Below are 26,195 nucleotides of genomic sequence, written 5' to 3' on the forward strand. Positions count from 1 at the left end.
AGAAATTGGCCGGGATGACCAGCAGCTGTAGAGATGGGATAACTGGCTACAGGTCAATCTTGGCCGAGTAGCTGGCGGGATAGCTGGCCCGAGAATGCGGACTGTTGCCAACGGTTGTTGTCCCGTCATGATATTTATCTGAAGAACCACCCACAAATACACACTCGCGCCCAACAATCGCTGAGTCGAGCGAGGCTTCGAACTGCTACGCATTGGAAAGTTTGCTATTAAGACAGCCAGCCCTGTTATGTACTCATACACCTGCTCTTCGCTATAAATACACAGTCGCATTGCTGCGAGCTGGACGCTATCTGTACAAATAACCCTAGCATCTAAGGGTTGCATGTTTTTGTCTCAATATTAACCCGTGTGAACTAAGACAAACACTTATCCTTCAAACTCCGGCATAGGTTAGCAGCCGGCAATACTCGTTATAAATCAGATACAAAGCGTCCCTCCAACGCCGTGCAATTTCCAAGTCGATAGTGCTGCGTTCATTGTTTGTTTTCGAAGCTTCATAGAAGCTGGACCAAAGAGCCTCAAGAGTGGTTGGAAACCACTCTAGCGACCTTTGGTGCGTTCGGGGAGTGCCTGCACGGGGCCTCGCTCCTGATCCGACTCCTCGCCGGGCACCTCTTGCGGTGCACTATGGGCCAGCGAGCTGCTGAACCGCGGATGCGGCTCGCGGCGATCGCTGCCGTGCGAGCGGGTGGCGGACAGCGAGGCGCCGTCGACGCTGGTGTTGCGCGACGCGCAGGGGCTGATGCCGCTCATGTGGCTGTGGGCGCCGTGGCTCGTCCGGCGGTGCTTCTTGCTGCTGCCGAAGCTGAAAGCGAAGGCGTTGAGGATCTTCTGGTGCTCGAGGTTCTGCTGCGTAAAGGGCCTCTCCAGGTGGGCATAGCTGCCGTCGTCTCCTCCCCGCGACGCCTTGTCCTTCTTGGATCGGCTGGGCCGGAAACCCGTTAGAGTTCGTATGAAGCGCGACGGCGACTTGGAACCTGGCTCTAGACCCTCGCTGTCGGGAGTGACAGTGCCTGTGCCTGCTGTTTCATTCTCGCCGGAGCTGGTGGACGGTTTACGCCCGTGGCTCCACCATTTGGTCTTGGCCATGGTAGAGAGCCGCGGCGGATGATGAGATGAAAGAACGAGTAATGAGAAAGGTTTCGATTTGATTCGCAGCTGAATAGCTGAGTTGCTAATCTGGAATGTCGATTCAAGAGATGACGTTCAGTCTGGTGTTGTCTGTTTGCCAGTCGTTGCACGCCTCGGCAGGCGATTGTAGGCCAAAAACATTGATTGATATACTGAGAAATGAGGAGAATGGAGGAGTTAAGTTTATTCCCCCCCTTGCCTCCCAGCAACAGCAGATGGAACTGACATCTGCCAGAACGTGCTTCGAACGAGCCCAGCAGTCATGCATACTTCCAGTGTATGGGGTCGGTCCTACGTAAGGTACGCGGGGAAGGTTTACGGGGGTTCGGTCACAGTCATGCACGATGGCGTCACTCCTATTGGACCCCAGTGCTATCTGTCCGGGCGAATCAACAACCGAGCATTTCCCCGTCCGCTGACGGTCAGCTGTTTACAAACAGCCACTCAGCGTCAAGGTTTGCAGGTCTTGCTGCTAACGAGGGGTCGGGACCGTCGGGGTAGTTGCCAGAGCCGAGCTGGCGTGACTAGAATCGTGCTGTGGTGGTGCCAGTATTACGTACGGTATGTCGATTCCACCGGTGCCTCTCCGTTGTCGCTAGGCGGTTTCCTCGAGGTTGGAAATGGAACGGCGTGAACTCTAGAGCGTACGTACTATGAACTCGGCGTTTTTCGGATGATGGCTGGCCAGGGGTCCTTATCCTGACCGTCTCACTTGGCGCTGACAGAACAAAACTTCGCGGTCGTGATACATTCAGGGGCGTTCTGTTCCTCAGAGAATCCACTCATATGTTCCCAGTCTTCTTCAAACTTATTCAAGGTATCTTCTTAGACTGGTAAAGGGGTCGTCTGGTCTGGTTGGGTGTGTGCTGTCTGTTGGCACAGACCGGCTTGAGTTTGTTGCTGTGGCAGCTGCTCTGTTCGTGTGGTGTGTCGCTGGGGGAACACGATACATAAAGTTTCGAAGCAAATTGGCATATGATTATTCCTGCCATGGCATCTGATGCGACCTATGGATTATTTACTTCATTCTATCTTAGATCCCTTGGAAGTCCAATGGGTTACCCGTCCGGACTCCCCATCTCCCCACGATCGCTGACCATTCATTCGCATTGCCGTTTGGATGGAAGTATTTCGTTGTAGGGCTGAACGTCGTGTGTCTAGGCTATTGGTAGATAGCTTCACATGGCGTAGTGCTGTGGCTGTCACGTTGGCTAGTAGTCTTCAACAGGAAAGCCGAACGATAGCCCGTTAACACTCGGTTCTTACTCGAGTCAGCCCCCTTTTCCACGGCTGTCCAGTAGATACGATACAGGCCCATGGCTCCATGGCGATGTGCACAGCCATCTGTGCCCCTCGGTGTCCAGGACCGGCTGCAAATCACCCGCACCACGTCGCTCTCGCTGATCTGCTACGGGCCGTAAGCCGCGATACTGTAGAGTAGCGGATAAGGGCAATCGGCACTAGATGATGTCAAATTCATCCCATGCCTTCGCCTCGTTCTGCGCTTTACCCAGGCGAAAAGACGAACAATAGTCATAGCCACTGCCCAGCACCAGCTGATGTTTTGCAGGGCTTGGACGGTTTGGACGGTCTTCTGGGAACAGAGAAGGAAAGAACACGCTCTCAGACCCAGTTCGTCTCGCTCGAGTCACACCATGCAGAGGTATTTGTCGTCCCTAGACACGGATGGAACACTCTCCTGCCGCGGTGATTGGCCGAAGCGTCGCTGGGCTTGCTGCGGCTGCTCGAGGCCACGCGCAATGCGCCCACGTTCGTCTTGTCTACACGACATGAGAAGGGGACTTCTTCATCCGAAAAACACTGCAGCGGCTACAGCGACGTTAATCAGGGGACTATGTCGGTACACAGTTATGCCAGGGGGATGAAGTCCACCAAGACTCTCTTGGCAAGAAGAACACTAGTCACCGGCATCATCAAGTCCGTTTGAAGTATTACAGTTGGCAAAGGCGGGTCTACCAATGAGGAGATGGAGCTGTCCTTGGTTTTCGTTGCTACTCAGAACGATGGTTCATTATTGCTTCACGGTGGCTCGGCATCCGATGAGCCCATCTAGTGCTGCGGAAAGGCACCACTCGTCCGGTTCTCGATGTTCAGCTGCGGTTTGGCAAGCCAAGACTCTTGTATATATGGCTAGGACGCTCAGCCTATCGAGTAGACATTATCTCTGCCCATCATCACATATTCTCAAGCTATCGATTCCATAAGCCATACAGCCAAAGAGTTCTACACTACGCATCTCTATCTTTCAAGCATTCGTTCCCACGTTAGTCGGCTTTGACGCCAAACATTCGAAGATGAACCCGACTCTACAAAACGACCAATACGACGGTGCTTGCCGGCATCCACCGTCGTATACAAAACTCCTCTTCCTGAACTTGGTCTCGCTGGTCTGCCCCGGGGTAGTCGGTGGCCATTTAGTTCGTCGGCCAGCCTCCGATCAAGACACCGACCCTCTGCTGGAACCACCATGAGAGCACCATGACTTCCCTATCTCAGAACACATACTGATCTGCAACATTTCTGCCCGTGAGAATTGTTCCGCTCGGCTCGTCTGAACATGCGCTGTTTCTCGGTCCGGCCCTCGGCGGGTTAGAATCGGACCCGGGCAGACCTCTCCTCTCCGGATCATCTAGAGATAGCACTGCTGCCAAACGCCGGAACGCAGTAGCCTGAGTCCCATCCTTCCGCTCACTCAATATTCATATCTTGGATGATATCACCCCCGACGGCCATGTCATGGCGTCCCACGCTCGCTCATACAATATCGTATGCGCCGGACGTTTACGGTTCTCTCGTTTATGACCATTAACACGGCTATACGTTACCTTTCGCCGGGCGCGATACGACATTCACTTATTTGCCAAACTTTACGTTTCTCATATCTGGGTTAGACCCGCCCACTTTCGTTCACTTCAAGCTCAAATGCTGGACTCGTCACTCTATCATGCCCATTGGCAGTTCAACGTTCATTCTTACGACGCTCGTTACGGTAACGCACGCACCGATAAACACACTCGCTTGTTCAACACCTTCGCTTATACAGCATACTCGCTTCAACAACCACACTCGCTTCAACAACACTCGCGTTCAACGGTACACTCGTTTACAACAACCAGACCACTTCTATATCGCTCGCTTTCTCAATACTCGGTTCCTCAACATCCACCTCAACAGTACACTTGCTACTACGACACTCGCTTATATACCACTTGGTTCAAGAAAACACGCTCGCTCGTACACCACACTCGCTTCCACAGGTTCACTTCTATGTCGCTCATTTTTTCAATACGCGCACCTTCAGCACTGGCTTCAACACCTTCACTCGCTTCTTTCGCAGTTCTTCAACAACACATTCATTACAACGACACTCGTTACTCGACACTCGCTTCCACGACACTCGCTTTCATGTCAGTTGATTTAAGAAAAGACGCTCGCTTACACAACACACTCTCTTACACACCACGTTCCTTTCCATGACGCTCGCTTCTTCCATTCTCGTTCTTCAACGCCCACTTCAACAATACGCTCGCTTCTTTAGCACTCCTTTAGCAACTCAACAACACACTCGTTACTACGACACTCATTACCATAGCACATGGTCCAAGAAGAGACTCTCGTTTTTGCAACACTACCGCTCATTCTACGCGCTTTGCTTTTACGTCACTCGCTACTAAGATACACTCGTTTCATCTGCATTCCCTGCTTTCAACCGCACTCGCTCTCACGGCAAGGAACTGCCTCTCTTGCTCCACACTCTCGCTATACAACAACACATACTCCAAGCCCCAGATTTGCTCTTTCTGTCGCTACTGGACATCAACCGTGGCCTCCTGCCTCTCTCGTTTCCGGCAGCACACCCATCCGCTCCTTCTCTCACCCCCATCAGGGGCCAACTACTACACTCGTTTTCAAAAAGACGACGTTCTCTACTAAACAACCAATGATCCGTTCTTCGGAACCATTACCACAGTCGCTACTTCAACGATGATCTCACGCATTATCACCACTCTCGCTACCCGCTGCCCAACTCGTTGGTTCCTCACTTTGATCTCGCCTGGCTAATATCACCACGCTCTTTGCTATTCCGACACACACACACACACACTGGTTCAGGGACACGCACTCGCCTAGCACACTCGCTCTACCTCAACCAACCCCGGGATATCATAATATCCCAGACTTCATTCGTTCATATCATGCCTCATTCCTTGAGCATTACAGTCTTTTCCAGCTCCCTAGGGAGCGTTTCTCTCATTCGACTTTACCAGAAACCGGTACATCACATTTTACAACTGTCAAGAACGACTCTTCCTTTCATTTACTCATGGTACCATGCTCACGGCAGTAAATTCCCTTCTTTTCTTACCGCTACGAGACTAGCACCTCGGCCTCGTCCACTCTTTATCGCCCCCTTCGTACGGGCAATAACCACACTCGTTTCAACCCCAGACTAGCAACGAAATTTGCTCCTCAGGAATCATCGTCACGACACTCGTTACCCAGGCCTTTCGACTTGACTGGCACATCTAACTACACACACTCATTTTTTTCGGATGTATGAGAGCTTAGGCCTCTCTATTTCTCTACTCCTTTGGAGGCAAAACAAGCCCGCCAAATCCCCGTACATCAAAAGTGTCGCTCCTTTTCACTTTCTGTACCACGACACGCATGGGACCGTTCTTTTTCCCACCCACACCGGCTACCTTGCCAATCGCCATTTTACGAATACTTTTCGTTCACTCACTTCATCACACACTCTTTTCATGCGCACATATCTCAGCATTTTCTGGCGTTCTGATGCGAGCGTTGTCGGTTACGGACTTTAATGAGTTTTATTTCTTTTTCATGTATTCGGTTCAGGGGCGGGGCGTCTGTCTTGGCACCCGTCCCAACTGGATGGGTCAAAAATAGTTGATGCATTTTTTTTGGAAAAAAAAATTAATCTATCGCAGGCAGTACAATGATTACAATGCAAAATAATGTCCCAATTATAAGCAACTTACTTGAGAACTTGGGCTGGTGAAATCTGTGACATGGTGTACAAACGTTTTGGTATGATCACATTGCTCGCCAACTGCGTCATATCAGCCTTTCTTTCCAGTGGACTGCCAACATGGAAAGCCTCCGTACCAATGACCTGCCCTAATGCCCTGCATAAGTTGAATGACACCCAGTCATCACCATTTGTATTATGCACGCAAATCGTTCATGCTCCACGGAGGGGTGAGTGGAGAGTAGCGATTGAAAATGATGCACAGAGGGGATATTCTGTTGAACTTGCGCCGTGTAAAAGTGTCCATTGACGGCGCATTGGTGAGGTGTGGGCATGATGGCATTGGAAACCGGAAAGACGACTCTATGGATACTGGAATGAAGCCAACGAGCCTATCAGCCATCCATCAAAGCGAAAGCTGTTCTGACGAAGTGGCATGTGATGTCGTCGAGACAAGCCTTGGAGTCGCAGAGCTCGAGCTCGAGCGTACTGTGGCACGCGACCAAGAAAGCCATTGTCAGTAGCACGCTGCTGACGCTCGAGTAGGTAGGTAGGTATTTATTCGGAAATTCATGTTAGGCAAGCACGTCCACACTCGAATAAACACCCAAACAGACAATATCGGTGCCATAACTCAGTTCACTGGCCATTGACACCTTAACGACTGCTGCATGAGGCTGGCTGTGGTGGTTACCTCGATCTTGCCAATGCCATTGCCAATGGGGACTTCCACGGAGCAAATTGATGTCACATACACATAATTGTCACCAAGCATAGAAAAACAAAACAAATTGGTTCATGTCATCAGAAGCAAGCTTGTCAATTGACTGCTTAGTAAAACCCATTCCATTTTCCGGTTCCTTCATGAAATCTCAGCAGATATTGCTTCTGAGAATCGTGTCGTGTAAACACAGCTCTGGGGTCCGCCCGATGGTAGCTTGACCAATCGGCCCTTCCGTGCAAGCTCTATCCATTGATGGCCCCGGGTCCTCCCCTCATTCCAAGCCCTGAGCGGCGTTGCCCTCCAGGTGATGCATCATTCTTTGGGTGCGTGAAGATGACGTCATTTTCGTTGACTGGTGGATTGGTCGACAAGACTGCTGCTGGCGAAAGGATGGGTGGAAGCGGTTGAATCATGGATGCCGCTCATTTGCTGTTGGAGAGGCGACTGTGATCGAGTAGAGGCGAGTTGTTTACTTGCTGCAGAGGTGGGAAAACACCATGTTAGTGGCCTGCGGGACATCGAAAGATGGTGTGGTCGTTCGGGTGACTTACGATCTGGCTCTCATCTTTCTTCTCTTGCGCTTGAGGCGTCTAACGCGCTTCTTTCTCCACTTGGCTCTCATCGTGAACGACTTGACTGTAGAAGGTGGTGGTGGTTAGCTCGTGTTGTGCGAGTTGTCCGCGGGACGGATGACGTCGGGAGCTTGTTGTAGTGCGACATTTGCGATTGCGACCTGCGCCCCTCCAAACGCCATCACGGAGGAAGTGGTGCGAGACCAGCTGCCGCCGTGAAGGGAAGGCAATGCGGGAAAGGCATTGAGGGCATTGGGTTGGCTGCAGGCCAACCGGGCTAGCAGAGGGAGCACACTTACTGGAAGTTTACGATGAAGGTTGATGGTGATGGAGGAATCGAAAGTGAAGCTGCGGGAGCGGGCGAGAATTACCTATGTAGGTCCAAAATCCAAATGCGCCAGGCTTTCGTGGGTGGTGGGGTCCGGCAAAAGTTTTGGCCGGGCAGAGGTAGGGTTGCGAATCTGGACTTTCGTGCGGGGCTGGTGTGCAGACTGGACAGAGACTGGAAGCTCCTTCCCTGCAAACCTGCAAACAAACCCGCCCCGATGACCTCAACCTTGGGCAACTTCGGCAGGCGTGGTACGGCGCATTACGTACCTGCCTGTCTGCCGCAACGTCAAACACCTCGTGACCTCCTGCCCAAGCACAACGTTTCATCCAAAACGGCTTATCGTCGGATAAATGGCCAGCCCAATGCTCACTCACACTTGCTCACATATCATGGGTAAGTTACGTCGGCTACCCTTTTGCATAGGTAGATATGGACAGCAGCTAGGTTAGGTCGATTGGAAATAGTGTAGATATATAAAGTAAGTACATGCATGTATTTAGTACGTGGTTCGCAGCAGCTCACGTCATGGCTCGGCCTTGCCTTACCTAGGTTAGGGGCTTGAATAGGTAACAAACCAGTAAACCAGCATTCACCATCATAATATTGTTGACCAGGCGCTGCTCTTCAACCGCAGCTCTCGAGTCGTCAGAGTCCCAGGGCCAGAAAGTATTTGTGTCCGTATACTATGCTTCCCAGCCTATGTAGCCTCTGGATGGGGCAGGTCTATATGCGTACCGAGGTTCTGGTCCATGCGCATAGGGGCGATTTGCCCTTCTACACCATACCAATTCGTCGTCCCAATGGATATCCGCTGAGTATCTTGAATGACATGTTCAAGGCCGACACCAAGAAGCTCAAGTAGACCGTCTTGGGTTGTGTAATGCGAGAGCTCTGAACGTCTCGGTTGTCTATACTAACCCTACAACACTCATCGACAAACGTACTGCCCTCAAGTGGGTGGCCAACCAATTGTTAGTAACAGCTTTTGGAGCCGACAATGCATTTGGCAAAGGGTGTTTTCCTCCCTTTGTTGATGCTGCCACACCTTGAAGTTGTGTGAAAACGGTCATTGTCTTTCTTGGTCGATATGGCGTCCTTTGTGAGCAAGCCCCCTTTGACGCCCTGTACCGGGACTGCTTCCGGGTCGCGCATATATTGAGTCGCGCTGGTACGCATTGTTTCCGAGACGATGAAGGTAGCCCTCGGTAATATTCAATATCGTCGAGATTGGTTGTTTCGAAAAGGTATTATTCCCACGGTAGAAAAAGAAAAAAATAAAATAAAATAAAAAACAATCCTTGTCCGAAACCAGAATGTCAGCCGTAGCTTCTTCTTCTTCTTCTTCTTCTTCCCCCGAGGTGCCCAAAGCAGCTCAAGCAGCAGCACATGGGCGGCAAAAACCCCACGACTCCATGTCGGACTTCGCCTGCCTCCGCTGCGAGTCCAAGGGCATGAAGTGCGACTTCACCAAATTCACGGTCGAGAAGGACCTGGACCCCATGTGCGTGCGCTGCGTCCGCGCCGGCGCCAAGTTCTGCATCAAGCAGCGGCTCCCGCAGCCCGGGGGCGACGAGCGGCGCATGATCTACATCGATCCCCGCGTCGGTGATGATTACGATCGGGATGAGGTCTTTGACATGATCGACGACTATTTGAGCGGGCCCCGGACGTATAGCTTCGACGGTACCCTGCGCCGGCCCAAAGACAGCAACAATTGGGCCCTTCCAGCGTGGCCCCAGGCTGACAGGTTTGCCCAATTCGAGAAGTCGGAGAAGAAGAAGGAAGGAGAGCCTGCCGAGCCCGCAAGGGAGGGCTCAGCGGTAGCCCAGCCAAGCGCAGAAGAGCAGCGGCAACAGCGAGGGGAACGACGTAAGAAGCTAACTCAAAGGGAGAAGGCGGCGGATGACTGGGTCGAAAGCGCCGACAAAAGTTGGGGGAAAGTGTTGCCTGCTAGGATCAACAAAAGTAAAACACAGATCCCGGCCTTGAAGACAACTGTCAGGGCTAGTCAGGCCCAGCATGATCTCGATTGGGATGCGTTCTGTGGCGAATGCGAAGCCCAGGGCCTTACGCCCCCTTCTCCAGAAGACAAGCCGGAGTTGGAGACAGCAGAGACGGCCATTTTGAGAGCGAACCTCCAGAACTACCCAGCTCGGCGAACTCATTTGACCGAAAACCTGAAAGCCATGCGCCCTGCCGCGAATGATGAATAGTCCTCTCCGTTGAGGACATTACGCATATAAACATACCCACATAGGGATTCATACTGGGACATTAAAGTTGGCTCATAATCAATTCATTATTTAGACCTGAAACTGAACTCGTGATAGAACGCACCGTTACTCAGCTGTACCAACCCTGGGATAGTGTACCCGGCGTCTACGTCGGCTATCAGTGACTTATCAGCACTGGTCGACGGATTGCAGTACAATTCGTTCCAAACAGCAGTGGTCCATGCTTAGGGGGTGTGGTATGTCGAGGTCGAAAATCATGAGCTACCCCTATTTGAACTCTATTTGAATGGGACCCTTCAGATCGAATGGGGGTAGCTCGTAGTTCTTAGGTGCCGCTCTCTATGGCAATGGGTAGAACTCACCACGCGATAAAGTCAAAGACCATACGACATGCATGATTCCATAGTCCAGGAATTAAAAACAAGAACATCTTAGTCCTTGAGTAAAATATACTTGTATGGACTCCGAGGTCAGGCTGGCTTTACTGCACAGTCGTCGAGCTTGATGCTGGGTTACGATACACAACTTTAGGTGGCAGTTTACGATGCTTGCATGTGGGAAAATTATCATATCGCATTTCTTCTTATGTTACTTACCCAAGTCAACACTTCACACCCAGTTTCTCAACACAGCAACAGATTTCTAAGAGTCCTTCTTGGCATCAGCCGCCAAAGCAAGCAGCCGCTCCTTCCGGGCCTCCCTCCGCTGCAACTCCCGGCCTCGCGAAACCACGTACCCGATCGAGTCATTCGCGACCTTCACCCCGGCCTCTTCGAGCTTGGCTGCCCGCTCCTCCAGCAGCCCGCTGCCGAAGAAGAACGCGTCGCAGTTGGGGCAGCTCGTACTGGTATTAGCGTCCCAAGGTTGGAGGCAGACGAGGCACTTACCGTCGGTGGCACACTTGGGGCAAACCCATCGGTCGCCGTCGCCCTTGCTGCGGTCGAGAGTGTGGTCGAGGACGTAACCGAACTCGTGGTCGCAGGGATAGACCACGCGGCCCACGAGCAGGTCGGTGCCGGCGGCTTTGAAGGCGGAGATGTTGTTAAGAGCCATAGCAACGATGCAGCGTCAAGAGCAGGTAATTGGCGTTCAGGAGGGTGAAGTTAGTAAGATGTTGATTTGTACACTAAATTCCCGAGAAGCGGGCCTGTGATATTTATACGAAAATGACCTTGCCCACCATGATGTCCCTGTATTGGTTTGTGCGAGTAGCTGGCCATTGTTCTCAAAGATCCATATTGTTTGGACAAAGGGGTATGTGATTATGAACGGAACCCATGACAAGGCCATAACTCGGGCCACAACTCAAGCTGTGAATGCAGTCTTTGGTATAACAAAGGAATGTTCTGACAAGTACAAGACGAGCCATGAAACCTGGAGACATAATCTACGTATACGTGATAATTAGGCACAAGTCTCGGTGGGCAGGTGGTCGGACTTGTCGTTAATCGGAGGGGCAGGGAGGACAAATACCATACAGATAGCAAGTGAAGCATAATCATACAAGCAAGCCCAGTGAAATCAGAAACACTCTTCAATTTCATTTAATTCGCAAATTGGTACACTATCTCATAATACTGTGACATAAATTCGTACAAGACATCACCACGTTTCATGTCGAACCATCATCCCTCAATAGAACCTCATGTATCATCATTAATACTGAATCAAACCATCCATTATCTCTTCTCATGAACCTCGCCATTCAGCCATAGATCCAATCTGTTCACTGGTTCATCCTCGTGCGAAAATGTTCTTGAAAGCAGCCCGGATACCGCTAGCAGGGGCCTGCTTCTTCTTCGCCTCGGCATCTCTGGTCCTCTGGCGCTCTTCGCGTCTCCGATGTCTCTCCTCTTGCGGCGGCCGCGAGGTCTTGGGTGGTGGTGGCACCGCCTGCTCGGGCTGAGGTGACGATGGCCTGTGGTGGTGGTGGTGGTGGCGCCTGGGCGAGCCCGAAGAGGGCTCGCGGTGCCTGTGGGATCTCGAGCGGGAAACACCGTCCGTCTTGGGAGGAGCGCTCTCTCGCGCCGTGCTCGACCGCTTGGCATGTTCCGAACGAGGCGAGTCTCTCGAAGAACGCGATAATGGTGCGGGTTCGGCGGAACGCGAGTCTACAGCGGGAGTGACAGTGCTCTCTCCTCTGCTGAAAAATCTCTTCTTGGGAGGGTTGGCAGGGGCAGCACCGACGTCATCCCTGGTTAGGGGTCGGTCAGATCGCGAGGAGTGGCTTTCTCTCCTCGAGCTGCGGTGAGAATGACGTCGATCGCTCGTTGGAGTTTCAGGGTCGTTGCTCTTTGCATCGCGATCCCTGTCGCGAGCTTCCTTGGCACGACGTTCTTCTTTGCGCTTGTCGTGGGCTGCTTGCTCTTCAGCGGTCCGCTGCATAGATTCTCTTCGTCGCTCTTCCTTGCGTTTATCGTGAGCAGCTTGTTCTTCAGCAGTCCGTTGAGTGCCGCCTTCTCGGGCTCGTCGCTCCTCTTTACGCTTCTCATGCGCAGCCTGCGCTTCAGGGGTCCGCTGCTTTCTGCTGGAGTGTTCCCGGTCGGAGTGTTCTCTGATAGAGTGCTCTCTATCAGAATGGTCTCTGCCGGAGTGGTGCTCCCGGGTGTTCTCAAACGAAACACCGCTGTCTGCTCTCTTCCGAGTCCGACCAGTGACCAGCTCAGACGCTGAGGGAACAGAGCTGCCGCTATCAGCCCGGCTTCGCCTATGGTGATGCTGAGAGCCACCACTGTCGCCACTCTTGCTCTCCGACGAACGGGAAGAATGGTGGCTGTGGCGGTGGTGTCTGCGACGTTCACTGCGAGACTTGCCTTCATCGTCTGTGGAGAGGAGGTCAGTAACAGGCACCGAAACGTTTGAAAAATCAACGGTGTGATTCCCTGCCACCCCGGATGCCATGACACTCTCAGACGCTATAGAATGGTGCAGTGCTGTCGCCATACGGGAACTACCCGGCTCGGCATCTTGACGCGGACTAAGTTCCTGCGCCGCGGCATACATAACTACCGCGGCAGCCACTTCCTCCTCTGCCCTCCTAGTCCTCTTCTTGCGTTGGCTCCTCAGACTTCGTGCGCGACCCAGTGCCTTTGCTCTGGGATCCGATAAATCTGGGAGGACCATGACAGGGGTTTCTGCTCGTTCGTCCAGTGAAGAAGCTAGATCAGACTTGTTCACCCGTAGATGCGCTGTTGACAAGTCGACCTCTGTTGGAGTGCCAGAAGGACCCGAAGTTGGACTGGTAGACTCTGCGTTTGTCTTGGCTACGCGATTCTGCTCAAGGTCAGCGTGATGTTCTGATAATGGTAAGTCGCTTTGACAGACCAGATGAGGTTGCGATTCTTGGGCCAACTCACTTATGAAGTCGCGTCTAGCTCGTTCGAAAGCACTCTCAGTAGAAAGCTTGTCTCTTCGTAGACTCCTCTGGAGATGGTCCTTCGAGGGCCATGAAGGTCTTCCATAGTCCGATGTCCCCACTGAGCCTTCACCTGAGAGCCCACGGTCGCCCTCCGTACTATAAACAGAATCGCGCAAGGCTTGCCGTGAGTTTTGGTGCGCAACAGTTCGAAGAAGATTTCTAGATGACTGATGGCGAAGTGTACTCTTAGATGACTGATGTCGGAGAGAATTTCGCGAAACTTGGTGTCGGAGAGACTTAAGAGTGTTTGTTGAAGGTTTGTGAGAAATCACAGCACCGCCAGCAGTGATCCCTGCTACAGCAGCTGCACCTTCAGCGATGAGGTCTGAGTCGCTAGCTTCAACTGGAATATCCTGGGCAGCCTGTTGCTCTTCTTTGACTTGTGGTACCTCGGCCTCTTCAGCGACAGCAGGAGCTTCGACTTCAGCGACTGTAGGCTCTTCGACTGGAGCAGGTTCTTCGACTGGAGTGGGCTCTTCGACCTCAACCGGTTCCTCAGCAGCATTAGGCTCTTCAGTGGCAGCCTCGACGGTGACCGGCACTTCCACTGGTGTAGGAATCGCAGCTGGAGCAAGATCCTCGGCTGGAACAACCGCCTCTATCGCAGTAGGCTCCTGTGCCACAATGGGCTCCACGGCGGTAGCAGCCGCTTTGGTGGCAACAGGCTCTTGAGCTGGAACGGGTCGCTCTACTGGGACAGGCTCTTCGACCGTAACGGGCTCCTCGACAACATCAGGTTCCGTGGAAACAAGTAGCTCTGCAGTTGTAGCAGGTTCTTCAGTAGCAGGCACCTTGGCGGACTCTTCGACAGCAACGGGCTCTTCGACGGCGACGGGCTCTTCGACGACGACAGGGTGCTCGACGGCGGCAGGCTCCTCGGCGACAGCATGTTCCTTTCTAGTCACTTCGACTTCGGCATCCTGGATATCTCGAGTCTGAGCCTCTGCCTTTTCGACGGCAGGTACCGCGGAAGGTTCGTCGACGACGTTTTGCTGCTCAACTTCTGTTGCGGCGGGTTCCTCGGGCTTGGACACTGGCTCTTGTTCAGCGCGAGGCACAGTCTCATCTTTCACGACGTCAACCACAGACTCTGCGGCAGAAGGTTGCGGCTGTTTAGCAACGGATGAATCCACGAAGTGTTCTGACTGAGGGCGGCTGGCTTGGTTATACTTAGCGACAGCTGCAGCGACGGCTCCGACTCCGACGGCGCCCAAAGTCCCTTTCTGAACGCCAGACAAAGTCGAATCTGGCCGAGTTTTTTCGGTGTCATCGGATGGGGGTACAGATATGTTGTCGACGGCGGGGGTAGTCTCTTCGGGAACATCGCTGGTCGGGGGCTTAACAGCCGCGGCAGTATCCTCCGGCTTCATGTCCTCCTGCACTCCACTGGCACCCAAAATACCTTCCTCCTGAACTACACTATCTTCCGGGGTGATTTCCTCCTCTAAACCAATCTCAGGGCTGCTCCCGCCAATATCAAGAGCCAATGCACCAGGGGTGGCTAAAGGGCTACTGGGGAAGGGGGACTTACCTTTCAGATCCTTGGCCTTCGATTCAGGAATAGGGCCGACTGTATCCTTGCTCTCTTCCTCCTCTTGTACCTTCTCAACTATAGGCTCGGCTGGCTTCGCGGGTTCTTCGGCAGGGCTTGCTTCAGTAGCACCAACGACTATGGCCTCCCTGGTAGACTCCGGCTCAGCAGCTGCGGGAGCCTCTGGTTCTTGGACTGGCTCGGGTTGAGCTGCAGGTTCCTCGACTGTCGCAGGCTCTTCGGCAACAGCCTCTTTTGGTGCGGGTTCCTCAACAGCAGCAGGGGCGAGTTCCTCAGGGGCAGCCTCTTCAACAGGAGCGGCCTTTTCAACAGGAGCCGCCTTTTCAGCAGGAGCCGGTTCGTCGACAGCACCCTCTTCTGGTGCGGGAGGCGCTTCGGCAGCTGGCTCCTCGGCAGCAGGAGCAACAGGTTCCTCGACGACAGCGACGGCAGGCTCTTCAGCGGCAGCAGTTTCTTCTACTACTTCAGCCTCCTCAAGCGCTGGAGGTTCCTCTGCTGCGACAGGCTCTTCAGCAACCGCCTCCTTTGGTACGGCAGGCTCGTCCATAGCAGGGGCAGCGGGTTCTTCAACGACAGCAGCGGCAGTCTCTTCTACTACATCGGACTCCTTAGGTGCAGAAGACTCCTCAGCAGGCTCTTTTGCCGCAACGGGCTCCTCAATTATGGCAGGCTCCTCAGCTGAAGCGATAGCCTCCTCTACCACAGCAGCCTCCTTAGGTTCAACTGGCTCTTCAGTATGGACAGGCTCTTCAGTGGCAGGAGCTGCCGGTTCATCGGCAGCAACTGGGGCTGGTTCTTCCGCAGTAACGGGTACAGGCTCCTCAGTGGGAGCAGGGGCAGGCTCAGCAGGAGTAGCAGCCTCTTCAACAGGAGCAGCAGGCTCCTCAACAGGGACAGAAGCAGGCTCCTCAACAGGGGCAGAGGCAGGCTCAGCAGGAGCAACCTCTTCAACAGGAACCGGTTCTTCGACAACAGCAGCTGCAGCAGGTTCTTCAGCTGAGGCCGGCTCTGTCTCTGCGATAGATTCCTCCGTTTTAGCAGGCTCTTCAGGGGCAGAAGTTGCGGGCTCTTCGGTAGCCGCGACGGAAGGCTCTTCCGTAACAGGAGCAGTGGCGTCTTCGGCAGGAGCGGCAGGCTCTACAGCGGGAGCAGGCTCTTTGGCAACAGCATCAGGAACCACCTCAGTTGTAGCAGGTTCTTCTACTACAGCAGGTTCCTCGGTCGCAGCAATAGGTTCTTCGACAGGGGCAGGAGTAGGCTCTTCGGCAGGAGCAGGAGCTGGCTCGTCGGCAGGAGCAGGGGTAGCTTCTTCAGCCGCAGCAGTAGTAGGCTCTTCAGGGGCAGCAGAATCTTCGGTAGCAGCAACCGGCTCCTTAGATGCCTCAGCCTCTGCGGCTGGGGCGCTGTCCTCCGCCGGCTGACTTCCAGCTGCTGTTATATCCTTGGCCTAGAAAAACCCAGTTAGTAACAAAGACTGCGAAAACAGCAGGAAACATTATGGGGACCTTTCTCACCTCTTCGGGGGCGTCAGCAACTGCCTCAGGCTCAGCCGCTTCGCTGGCAACTTCCTTGGGAGGCTCCTCTTTGGCCTCCTCGTTAGAGACCTGAGGCTCCTCGGGAGTGGCCTCGGCGTCAGGGGCTTGGCTTTCGGCAGGTGCAGTCTCTTCCTCAGCAACAACCTCTGTAACTTGTGGTGCCTCCATTGCGTCGCCCTCTTTCGACTCGGCAGTAGCTTCAGGGGCTACCTCTGTTTCGTGGCTGGCCTTATCATCGCTGACCTGAACCGAAGTATCCGCGGCAGCTTCCGCAGCTGCTGGGGTGCCTTCAGCTTCCGCAGGTTTCTGCTCTTCGGGGGCTTTAGGGACGTCTTCTGAGGTCTTCACGGGCACTGAAAGGTCCACGCTGGTCTCAGGGGTTTCGGTGGTTTCGATGGTTTCGGTGGGTTTTTCATCAGCGGCGGGGGCATCCTCGACAGCCGACGTCTCTGCAGCAACAGGCTCGGCGACAGGAGCATTTTCTACAACAACCTCATCTGCGACCGGGGTAGCAGCCTGGGTCTCTTCGACAGCTGGCTTCTCAGTGGCAGGAGTCTCATCAGCCGCAGGAGTCTCATCAGCCGCAGGAGTCTCGTCAATATCAGGATCCTCTTTAGAAGCCGGGGCCTCTTCAGCAGCCGGGGCCTCCTTGGCAGTTGTTGCTTCAGAAGATGCCTCCTTAGCAGTGGCATCTGGGGCAGACGTGTCTTCGGTAGTCGCATCCGCAACATCTTTCTTGGATGCAGATTCTTCGGCAGTAGGCTCTTTGACAACGGCAGCACCTTTGTCCACGGACGCCTCTTCGACCAGAGGCTCAGTGGCAGCAGGCTCGTCGGTAACAGGCTTGTCGGCAGGGGCGTCTTCGACAGCTGGTTTATCCTCGGCCGCCGGTACCGCTTCCGCGATGGGCAAAGTCTCTTCGGAAGTCTTTTCCTCAGCTTTAGGCTCTTCGGCTGTAGGTTCCTCAGTTTTAGGCTCCTCGGATTTAGGCTCTTCAGCTGCGGCTTCCTCAGCCTTGGATACATCGGCAACAGGCTCCTCGGGAACCGTGGACTCCTCAGAAGCAGTGCCAACAGGTACAGCAGGTTCTTCGACAACAGCGGGGGCAGGCTTCTCTGTAGCACCAGCGGTTTCTTCAGCAACGGGGGCAGGAGGAGCCTCAGTGACTGGAGCAGCCGCTGGCTCAGCGGCCGGTTCAGCGGCAGGCTCGGAGACAGAGTCCTTGGCAGCAGAAGCAGCAGGCTCCTGAGTAACTGGAGCAGCGGCGGTCTCGGTGGCGGGCTCCGCAGCTGGCTCATTAACTGGCCCAACAACTGACTCGGCAACTGGCTCTGCGGTAGGCTCGGCATCAGGCTCGGCATCAGGCTCTCGGACGACAGGGGAATCTTCAGGAGCAGGTTTATCGTCGACGGCGGGCGCTTCCTCAGCTGCTGGTTTTTCAGCAGCGACGCTCTCATCGGCAGCCGGGACCGTGGCTTCCTCGGTAGGGCTCGTGGTGTCTGCGGCCGCCTTCTCGGCCTCGGGGGCACTTTCAGCTGGCTCTTGCTGTTGTGGTTCAGGAGCCTTTTCCTCGGCCGTAGCCTCCGGTATCGATTCCTCGGCATCTGCTACTGGCGCAGCCTTCTCGGTAGGCTTGTCTTCGACTGGTTCAGGAGCAGGCGTTGGGTCAACCGGTGCCGCCTCTTCACCCTTATCATTGTCTGCAGGTTCAACCTTGTTGCTGCTCTCCTCGACAGCTGGTGCAGGATCAATTTCCTTGGCATCAGGGGCTGGGGTCGGTTCGACTGCTGCGGTGGCTTCTTCGTCTGGCTTCGCAGTTGCATCCGACGCTGCCTCTTCTTTGACCTCAGCTGGGTCTGGGGTAGCCTCAACGGCCTCATCAGTCGCAGCAGGGGCATCCGCAGCAGTATCAGCCGGTTGAGCATCAGCAGGTGCTGCCGTATCCTCAGAAGCAATCTCCTTCGGTGATTCCTCAGCCGGTTTTGATTCCTCAACCTTGAGTTCTTCGACAGCTGCTGCGGGTATGGCCTCTTCGGGCTCTTTGGCCGGTTCCACTGATTCGGTGGGCTCTGGTGTTGCTTTCTCAGCTGTGTGTTCGGCCTTGACCGTCTCCTGAGCGGGTTCGGATTCTTTAGATGCCGTGTCAGGTTCTTTGGCAACTTCCTCTGTGGCCTTGTCCGAGTCAACGGGGGCATCCGGAGCAGCTGCCGCGTCCTCGGTAGAGTCTTTGACATCGTCCTTGGGCTCCTCCTTGGGCTCGGCTGTTGGCTCCTCCGTAGGCTCAGCTGCCGGATCCGCGACAGGCTCCTTGGCAGCCTCCTCTACGACCTCAGCCTCTTTCCCAGGTACATCCTCCGCTGCCGGCACTTCTGATGGCTCGGCAGCTTCCGGAGTGGAACCAGCATCTTGTTCTACTGGCTCAACCGCTGATGGTTCAGGGGGCAGTTTCCTTTTGAGGTGCTCCCTTTGCCGGGGCTTCCTCTGCAGGGGCCTTTTCTGTGGGGGCCTCTTCTACTGGGGCTACCGCTTGAGGAACTACTGCGGTTGCGTCAGTGGGGGCATCTTCTGCGGGGACGGCGGCGGCAGCGGCGGCAGGCGGCTCTGTCACCTCGGTGGAATCAGCGGCGGGTTCAGCTGGCGCTTCTGCTGCAGCTTCGTCCGGTTTACTCTCGCTCGTAGCCTCGACGGCCGGTGGATCTTGAGTATCTGCCGCGCTGTCTATAGCCTCAGGCTGGGATTCAGCTGCAGGGGCATCCGCAGGGGCATCAGATGGGGCGTCTTCCTCTTTGGCTGCCGGTTCATCTTCTTTCGTTTCTGGAGCAGGTGCAGCTGGCTCTTCTGCCGCAGACGCATCTTCCGAAGCTTCTAGTGCTGCTGCTTCAGTGGGTGCTGGCGCGTCAGCACTTTCCGCCTCAGCTGTGGTTGGTTCAGCTTTCGCTTCCGGCTCAGCCTCAACGGCGGGCGCCGGTTCAGCTGGTTGTTCGGCGGAAGCTTCTGGCCCCGCCTCTTTCGTCTCCGGGGGATTCCGTCTGGGGAACCCCCTCTTCTGTTGACGGTGGAGGAGCTGCCACGTCTGCCGCAGCAGCAGCAGCAGCCGGCGGAGCACTTGGTGTCTCCTCCTTTACTGATTTACTGGATGTCTTCTCTGCGACGGGGTCTGCCTCAGCTTTGGCTCCCTTGTTAACCTTGTCCTTCTCCTTGTCGGCCTTTTTCTTAGACTTTTGCTTCGCTTTCCGCTTCTTCTTTGGGTCTTCTGGCCAATCCTCTTCGGGCTCGGCCTCTTCCCCAGCTTTCGGCGAAGTAGGCGTTTCTGGCTCTACCACAGGCGGCGGGGAAGTGGGCTCGGCAAGCGCCTTGTCCTTCTTCCCCTTCTTACCCTTTTTGCTCTTTTTAGAAGGGGTCTGTGGTTGTTCTGGCTCTGGCTCTGGCTCCGCTTGAGGCTCTACGGCCTCCTTTGCTGCCTCTGCCTCCTTGGCTACAGTTGGGGTTAGCATGCCAACGATTTCTCTTACAGTGCTGCTTTCTCGTATCAGAACTACATACCATTCTCGGCCTCGTCATCTGAGTTACTGATCTCTAGAAACTGGACTTTGGAAAAGTCGGCGACCTGTACGTGTGAGTATGGGTCGACCCGCGCGGGGCAATATGTGATTCCATCTGGGCTGTTCATACTTTCTGATCCTCGACCTGTTGGTCATTGACCGGTGGCTCCTCCTCCCAAGATAGGTCTTGAGAAGCGCTCCGGCTCTTGTTCTTATTCTTCTTCGCCATATGCAAGATGACTGATTAGGCGTGCGGAAGGGTGCAGTAGTCCCGCAAGGCGATTGGTCCCCCGAGTGTGGGATGGTCTCACGATATGGGTATCAAGGTCGTGGCCGCGTGAAACGGTTGCAGAAAGGATGTTTGCTTGACAATCACAAGCACATGAGGGAAATGGGCACGTCACTCCAGCCAGTGGATCGCTTGGAGACTCGACGGAAAGGTGTATAAAGAAAAGAATCCGATTGACTGGAAAATCACTGGCAAAATGGGGAAAATAAGTATCACAGTACCTCTGCCGTGCAAAAAGGTAGGGTTCCCATCTGTAGGTATGACACAAAGCATGAGTGAGCGGCGGTTGGGATCTGGTTGCCGGCTTTGGGTCGTCTATACTCCACCGCGTCCGATCTCTACGTAACCCAGATCAGCTATCCTTGCAGCACTCGCCGATGCCCCACGATGGCTTGGGCCAAGTCAAGTTTCCGCGAGGTGGAAGTTCTTGTGATCACTATGGTGCGCAGGCATAATTGGCCGGGGTGGCGGGACTGGCGCCACGTCGCAAACGCAACAACGGGGGCAAGCGCCGTAGCTTTCCAGACGCAGCCGGACTGACGAGAGACAAGCAGATGCAAGCTGGAGGATAGCGGCCCAATTCTTGCTGCGAGTAGACCGTAGACTGTGTGTAAGCCCTGCAATCAGATCCAAACATTATGGGTCCCTGCCTGGCCCCACGCGCATCGCATCGAAGCGTTGCGAATGGAGGGCTGACGGTAATCGGTTGGACGACAGGGTCGATGAGGGTTATGCTGGCTAATCATGCAGTTCGTTTGGATAGCGACCCCTCTATGATACCTGCCCAGATACCTGCCCCTCCGGGAGTGGGAGGCTAGGGAGGGAGGGACGCTTGACGAGTAGGGACGCGAACCACGCCGCCAAAGTTGGGGGATAATTGGGCCTCAATGTGCCCTCCATCTTGTTTCCAGATGGAATAACCAAGCGAGTGTATGCGCATATCGGTTATTGGTACAGCAGAGCGAGCATCGCCAGGAATAGCAGTTCCAGGCCCGTGGTTCCTGAACTGGGCGCTTCCGGGTGAGGCCGCAACCCAATGCGCATAAGGGCAAGCCGAAGAAGAGGACATGGCAGGAACTACAGTCATGCGCATACAGCAGATTGGCCCGGCCTGTACCGGAAACGTACCGCTAGCCGGAGGACTTGGAGGATCGACAAGCCGAGCCAAAAGACGCAAGAAGACGTTGCTTTGTGCTTTGTCAACTGCTACGTGGTCGTGTTTGTTTCCCTCGCTTGAGCGTCGCATCCTTGTCAGCTTGAAATGCCAGTCACCCAATGCCTGACGGCAGCGGGAAAGACCGGGGCCTGGAAGCTCAAATTGGACTGCCTGACAATCCAAGGTTAGGGCAGCTACAGCCCAGGCGCTAGCCAGTCTCGAACTGGTCAACACCATGTTGAAGTGCAAACCTTTTCACCTTTATCACATTGCAGTATATGATATTGTTATATGTCAGCTGCATTAATGCCAGGTTGGGAGAAGAGGTTGGGAGGCAGCCTATCGTGAACGTATCGCTTTGAACCGGTGATGAAATAATATTGTTGAAACTGCCAGCACACTCAACATACAGTGTCTTGGGCCCCCGACACAAAGCAGATGAGCTATAGGCACAGCACCCGGGCTATTTATTGTCACCGTATTAGCTGCCCAGATCGTGGGCTCTAGCACGTGTCCGGCGGTATCGTTCCACCAGATTGCCAGAAGGTTCGTCCGTAGAGACTCACTCCGCTCATAGGGCCTTGAGGCTTCACGTGCCACATATTGATGCCCCGACAGGGATCATTCCTTTCCGAGCCGATCCCTGGAAGCAGCGAGGTTGTCTACTCTGTTATCCATGTAACACAGCCATAGCCCGCCTTACAAATACCACTCAATCCTCCAGGATGTCTCTCGTAGACGAGTCAGTCTACGGTGATAACACATAAGCGCCGCTGCCGTCTCAAGCTGCCTGTCTTAACTTGCGCCTCAACTTGATTTTTCTAATGGAAAGAAGGAGGGAATCAGATGATGTTACAGGGTCTTAGCACTTACCGTACTCCATATGCACACCTGCTAACGATCGTGTCTATTGGTTTATACATGGCAAAGTCCTCTTTTTCCCACTAGCTTCTTGGTAAGGATTTCCGGGAGATATCAGGGACTTCGGGGGCCGGCAATGTCGCATGAACGCTGAAACTACCCTCATTTCACAGAGGAGGGCGTGTATTCATTTTCAGTGATTGATTGAACGCAATGTTGCTTGCGGTCCTCAAAATCAAACATGGTAGACATTACAAGATACGTTACATGTTCACTATATTCAAAGAGGCAGTATCGATTGGCACTTGCATAGTTGTTCGGGGAAAAGGTTATGCTTAAACTCAGTATCTATTCCAGTCGCCCCCCAAAGTTGGAAAACTGAAATGGTTTCTCCATGCATATGCCTCCTATTTTGAAGTGCTTGAGGCTACTGCAGTTGTCCTGAGCATTCTTGGACTGTCTTGGCGTTGCTTGATTCACGAAAGTTTGTCTCGAGAATGATACAGACCACGACTCCACTCTCGAGGGACATGGAGCGGTGTAACGCGATTTTGTCCAGATCTTGCAAGTCAAGATCATCTTGGGTAGACGGAGGAGAGAGAATCGATCTATAGTCCCCAACCTCCCCGGAGGGCTAGATAGTTTACTAAGCAATGGATTTGTCGGTGAGCCCAGTGGGCTCAACCTAACGTCTAACCTGAACAATAACCCTCCGTAGATCACAAGAAGTCTCAGAACTACTTCTGAGAACAGACGTATGCACGAACTCCTACGCCCCGGTGAAAACCAAATAAGACCAAAGCAACGAAAAGACAGGGCTAAGCGGCGGGCTCAGTTCCCAAGACACCCAGCAGCCCATGTACAAGCCCTGACAGCCGCCAAGAAGCATGCTTGGGTCAGAAAACCTCCATGATATTCACATGCCACCTTCATGTATCGACATCTGACTTCCTCAGTGATCATTTTATGTCTTGATCCGCAATAAAGAGGGTGAGTACACGTTGAGGAAGTGACTACATTGCCATTTCGGCTTGCAACTTCCTGAGCTCCTCTTCCTCGTCGTCCTCGGCGACTGGTGCCTTCTTCTCGGCTGCAGTCATTCGATTAGTCATGTTCTCCGAGGCCGGGTATTATGGTATCTTACTCTTTGGTGCATTGGGCATTCTGTGGATTTCATCTGCAACGGGGACCGTTCCGGACTTGAGCATCTGCTCATCCAGTTGCTCTTGTTGCATGTTCTCGAGCTCAGCTTCCAGCTCCTCGTCATCGATAGGGTCTCCGATCTGGTTTCCGGTGATGGCGTCGACAATTTCTTTGCTGAGGTCGTTCTGTACTCTGATCTCCTCCCTGTATTGCACAGTTAATAAGATATCCAAATGACAAGTGAAGTGAAGCGAAGTGATAGCAACGCACATAGTCTCGTCCACCTTCTCTGGCGTGAGCTTGCCATGGATCTGCTTCATGGCTTCGCCAGCCTTCTGCATCGCTGCGAGCGTCTCTCGGTTGATATTGGCCGACTCGATGGCGTTGATCTGTTGCTCTAGCGTTCCGATTTGTGCTATCGTCTGGTCGAGGCTGTTCTCGTGTGCCTTTTTCCGCTTCAAGGCAGCCTTGGCCGCTGTTTTGACAGTAGTATCAGTACCTGCTTGCCCGGAACAACAGATAAGCAACTAGACCACCCACCGTTCTTATTCGTGTTCACATTTTTCCGGGCAATGGCATCTTGCTCGTCCATCTGCGTCATCAGGTGCTTCTCGCGCTTCTGCAGCATATCAAGTTGTTGTCGTAGACCGAGAATGGCATTCTTGGGACTGTCCTTCTTCTTCTGAGCCGCTCCACCACCAAACCAGCCCCAAACGCCCGACATTGTGATTTTTTTTTTTTTTGATGAGGCGAACACGGAGGAGATGGGGGAGAATGAAAACCGGACTTTCGGCGGAACAACCGATTCGGTGGCCCGGCTGTCGTGTGCTTCGGAATTTGGCGCAACTACTGGGCGTCGAGTGCCACGATGACGATGGCGGGGTAGAATCGACAAGGCAATATCGCGCCTGAATCAAAGTGCAAATGAAGGTCGCTGTGGTGGGATAGGGGAATTAGGTTACAGGATTCTGGAGGATGGGTTGTGGACTCGGAATGGGCGCGCAAAAGTTAATCTGTCAACCTTTGCGATCAAGGGTCAAAGGATAGAAGCCTGGCGCTCCAGATTCGCAGCCGTTTCGGTAAGTACAGTATGATGCAACAGCAGGTGCCAAGCTTAGTCGCGGCCTTATCGGACAGCTGCGTGACCAGAGGGGCCAGCTGACTAAGAACAGCCTCTTATCAGCCTTATCGGGCAACGCCCCCTGTGAGAGTATACATCGGACTTAACACTGACAGTTCATTTGTGTATGCACTTGACTTTTACAATGCGAAAATGTTATATATTATTATGAATTGATTTTCAATAAAAGTAACTCTCAAGAAGAGAAGGACGTTCTTGATGTCCCTAGACTGTTTGGCTTAAACGTTGGGTCAAGTGTTCTGGGGAGAGAGTATCGCAGATGTTAGCCGCCTCTAAGCTACCGCCGCTTGCAACCGTATCAGCAGTCTACCACTGGCAACCTCCTTCTAGCACGCCCGGTAATTTCCCAAACCAACTTGCCAGTGACCAAGTCATGGGAACGAACAAAGGTAAACACGGCCTACTTGCTGTTTAACTCGGATCTCATGTGGGCACGATGCTAATCTGACACAGGCACCCTTCAATCGCCGATATGTTTGTGATCCTCTGTGTGGATTGAGAACGTGTTGCCTCTCCGCGCGTAGCTTGCCCGCAGCCTACCGGAGCTGCTGTTCATCAGGAAGAATCGAGATTTGTCCGTTCAAAGACTTTGATTATGTCGTATGGTCCTGTGCCCTCGCGAAGATGTCTCCTTTCCCATCTTCCACAGCATGAGGTGAGAGACAAGGTTAGATTCTTAGGCTGGTGAGTATATGTCGAACTATGTCGTCGAGCTGCCTAGCATCTTTTAACTGACTGTCAAAAGCGTAACATCGTACTCGACCGCCTCTGGGACCCTGATCCTAGAGCATCCGTACCCTCAGGACAGCCACGTGAAAGTGCACCTGGACGTAAAGCTCCTTCTGCAAAGCCTCGACCATGAACAGACAGACATCGGCCAGTGGGTCCACGTGATTGGCTATATCACTTTAGTACCGAGGCCATCCAGCAAAGCTCCGACCGTTGACTGTGGGAGGGTTCATGTCCAAGCTCTTGTGCTGTGGCAAGCCGAGGAATTGGATCTTGCAGCGTATGAGGCATCCTTTTGAGCTGACATATACAGAAGCGCAGGAGTCTACGTTCCTCGGTGCTACAGGCGCGTCTTTCGGGTGCATCGATGGCATCGCTGCCCGAAACACGACCATCCTTAGGCAGAGAAGCTGCCCACACATCTCATCGCAGATGCCTACGAGGCCTGTGTATTGTTCAAAGAGTCATATATATTCTGGAAATCATCTTGGTTATGCGAGGTCACTGGAACCGACCATTGGCCTGCCATTGACACAAAGACGTATGGTCATGGGCGAAAGTGGTTACCGTGGCATTCGCTCCCCAATGCCGATCGCACTTCACGGCCCTGCAAGCTTTGGAGGCATCTACCTATTTGGCCTGTGACTGTCACCGATGCATGGTGCCAAGTAAGAGTTTGCTTTCCTACGGAGGCGCATTATTGGATGTTTCTCCCGCAGCACGGGCTGATCAGGTCGCCCTTGGGCTGCCCTGCTGGCTGCACATGCAAGGACAATCGGGTCGGAATCTTGGCTTCATCAAC

General features: G+C 53.7%; 7 protein-coding genes across 7 annotated transcripts; 2 read left to right on the forward strand and 5 right to left on the reverse strand.

The window, feature by feature from the left end:
- Nucleotides 1-561: 561 nt before the first annotated feature.
- On the reverse strand, nucleotides 562-1,110 carry PG986_013604 (uncharacterized protein; the record flags this gene model as incomplete). Its single annotated transcript, XM_066849826.1, has 1 exon — nucleotides 562-1,110. One exon carries the CDS (start codon nucleotides 1,108-1,110, stop codon nucleotides 562-564), a length of 549 nt encoding a protein of 182 aa, XP_066693969.1.
- A 7,996-nt stretch (nucleotides 1,111-9,106) lies between these two features.
- On the forward strand, nucleotides 9,107-10,006 carry PG986_013605 (uncharacterized protein; the record flags this gene model as incomplete). The annotated part of the gene is made up of 1 exon (XM_066849827.1): nucleotides 9,107-10,006. The coding sequence occupies one exon, from the start codon at nucleotides 9,107-9,109 to the stop codon at nucleotides 10,004-10,006; it is 900 nt and encodes a 299-aa protein (XP_066693970.1).
- A 663-nt stretch (nucleotides 10,007-10,669) lies between these two features.
- PG986_013606 (uncharacterized protein) lies at nucleotides 10,670-11,080 on the reverse strand (the record flags this gene model as incomplete). Its single annotated transcript, XM_066849828.1, has 1 exon — nucleotides 10,670-11,080. The coding sequence occupies one exon, from the start codon at nucleotides 11,078-11,080 to the stop codon at nucleotides 10,670-10,672; it is 411 nt and encodes a 136-aa protein (XP_066693971.1).
- Nucleotides 11,081-11,761: 681 nt separating this feature from the next.
- Nucleotides 11,762-20,202, reverse strand: PG986_013607 (uncharacterized protein; the record flags this gene model as incomplete). The annotated part of the gene is made up of 5 exons (XM_066849829.1): nucleotides 11,762-16,444; nucleotides 16,512-19,013; nucleotides 19,072-19,578; nucleotides 19,658-20,007; nucleotides 20,076-20,202. The coding sequence occupies 5 exons, from the start codon at nucleotides 20,200-20,202 to the stop codon at nucleotides 11,762-11,764; spliced, it is 8,169 nt and encodes a 2,722-aa protein (XP_066693972.1).
- A 975-nt stretch (nucleotides 20,203-21,177) lies between these two features.
- On the reverse strand, nucleotides 21,178-21,756 carry PG986_013608 (uncharacterized protein; the record flags this gene model as incomplete). The annotated part of the gene is made up of 2 exons (XM_066849830.1): nucleotides 21,178-21,440; nucleotides 21,492-21,756. The coding sequence occupies 2 exons, from the start codon at nucleotides 21,754-21,756 to the stop codon at nucleotides 21,178-21,180; spliced, it is 528 nt and encodes a 175-aa protein (XP_066693973.1).
- A 1,637-nt stretch (nucleotides 21,757-23,393) lies between these two features.
- PG986_013609 (uncharacterized protein) lies at nucleotides 23,394-24,247 on the reverse strand (the record flags this gene model as incomplete). Its single annotated transcript, XM_066849831.1, has 4 exons — nucleotides 23,394-23,470; nucleotides 23,525-23,727; nucleotides 23,794-23,998; nucleotides 24,064-24,247. The coding sequence occupies 4 exons, from the start codon at nucleotides 24,245-24,247 to the stop codon at nucleotides 23,394-23,396; spliced, it is 669 nt and encodes a 222-aa protein (XP_066693974.1).
- A 1,012-nt stretch (nucleotides 24,248-25,259) lies between these two features.
- On the forward strand, nucleotides 25,260-25,692 carry PG986_013610 (uncharacterized protein; the record flags this gene model as incomplete). Its single annotated transcript, XM_066849832.1, has 2 exons — nucleotides 25,260-25,348; nucleotides 25,410-25,692. 2 exons carry the CDS (start codon nucleotides 25,260-25,262, stop codon nucleotides 25,690-25,692), a joined length of 372 nt encoding a protein of 123 aa, XP_066693975.1.
- Nucleotides 25,693-26,195: the final 503 nt, after the last annotated feature.

The sequence above is a fragment of the Apiospora aurea genome, assembly GCF_038362705.1.
Source record: "Apiospora aurea strain CBS 24483 chromosome Unknown utg000009l_segment0_segment0, whole genome shotgun sequence".
Classification (NCBI taxonomy): domain Eukaryota; kingdom Fungi; phylum Ascomycota; class Sordariomycetes; order Amphisphaeriales; family Apiosporaceae; genus Apiospora; species Apiospora aurea.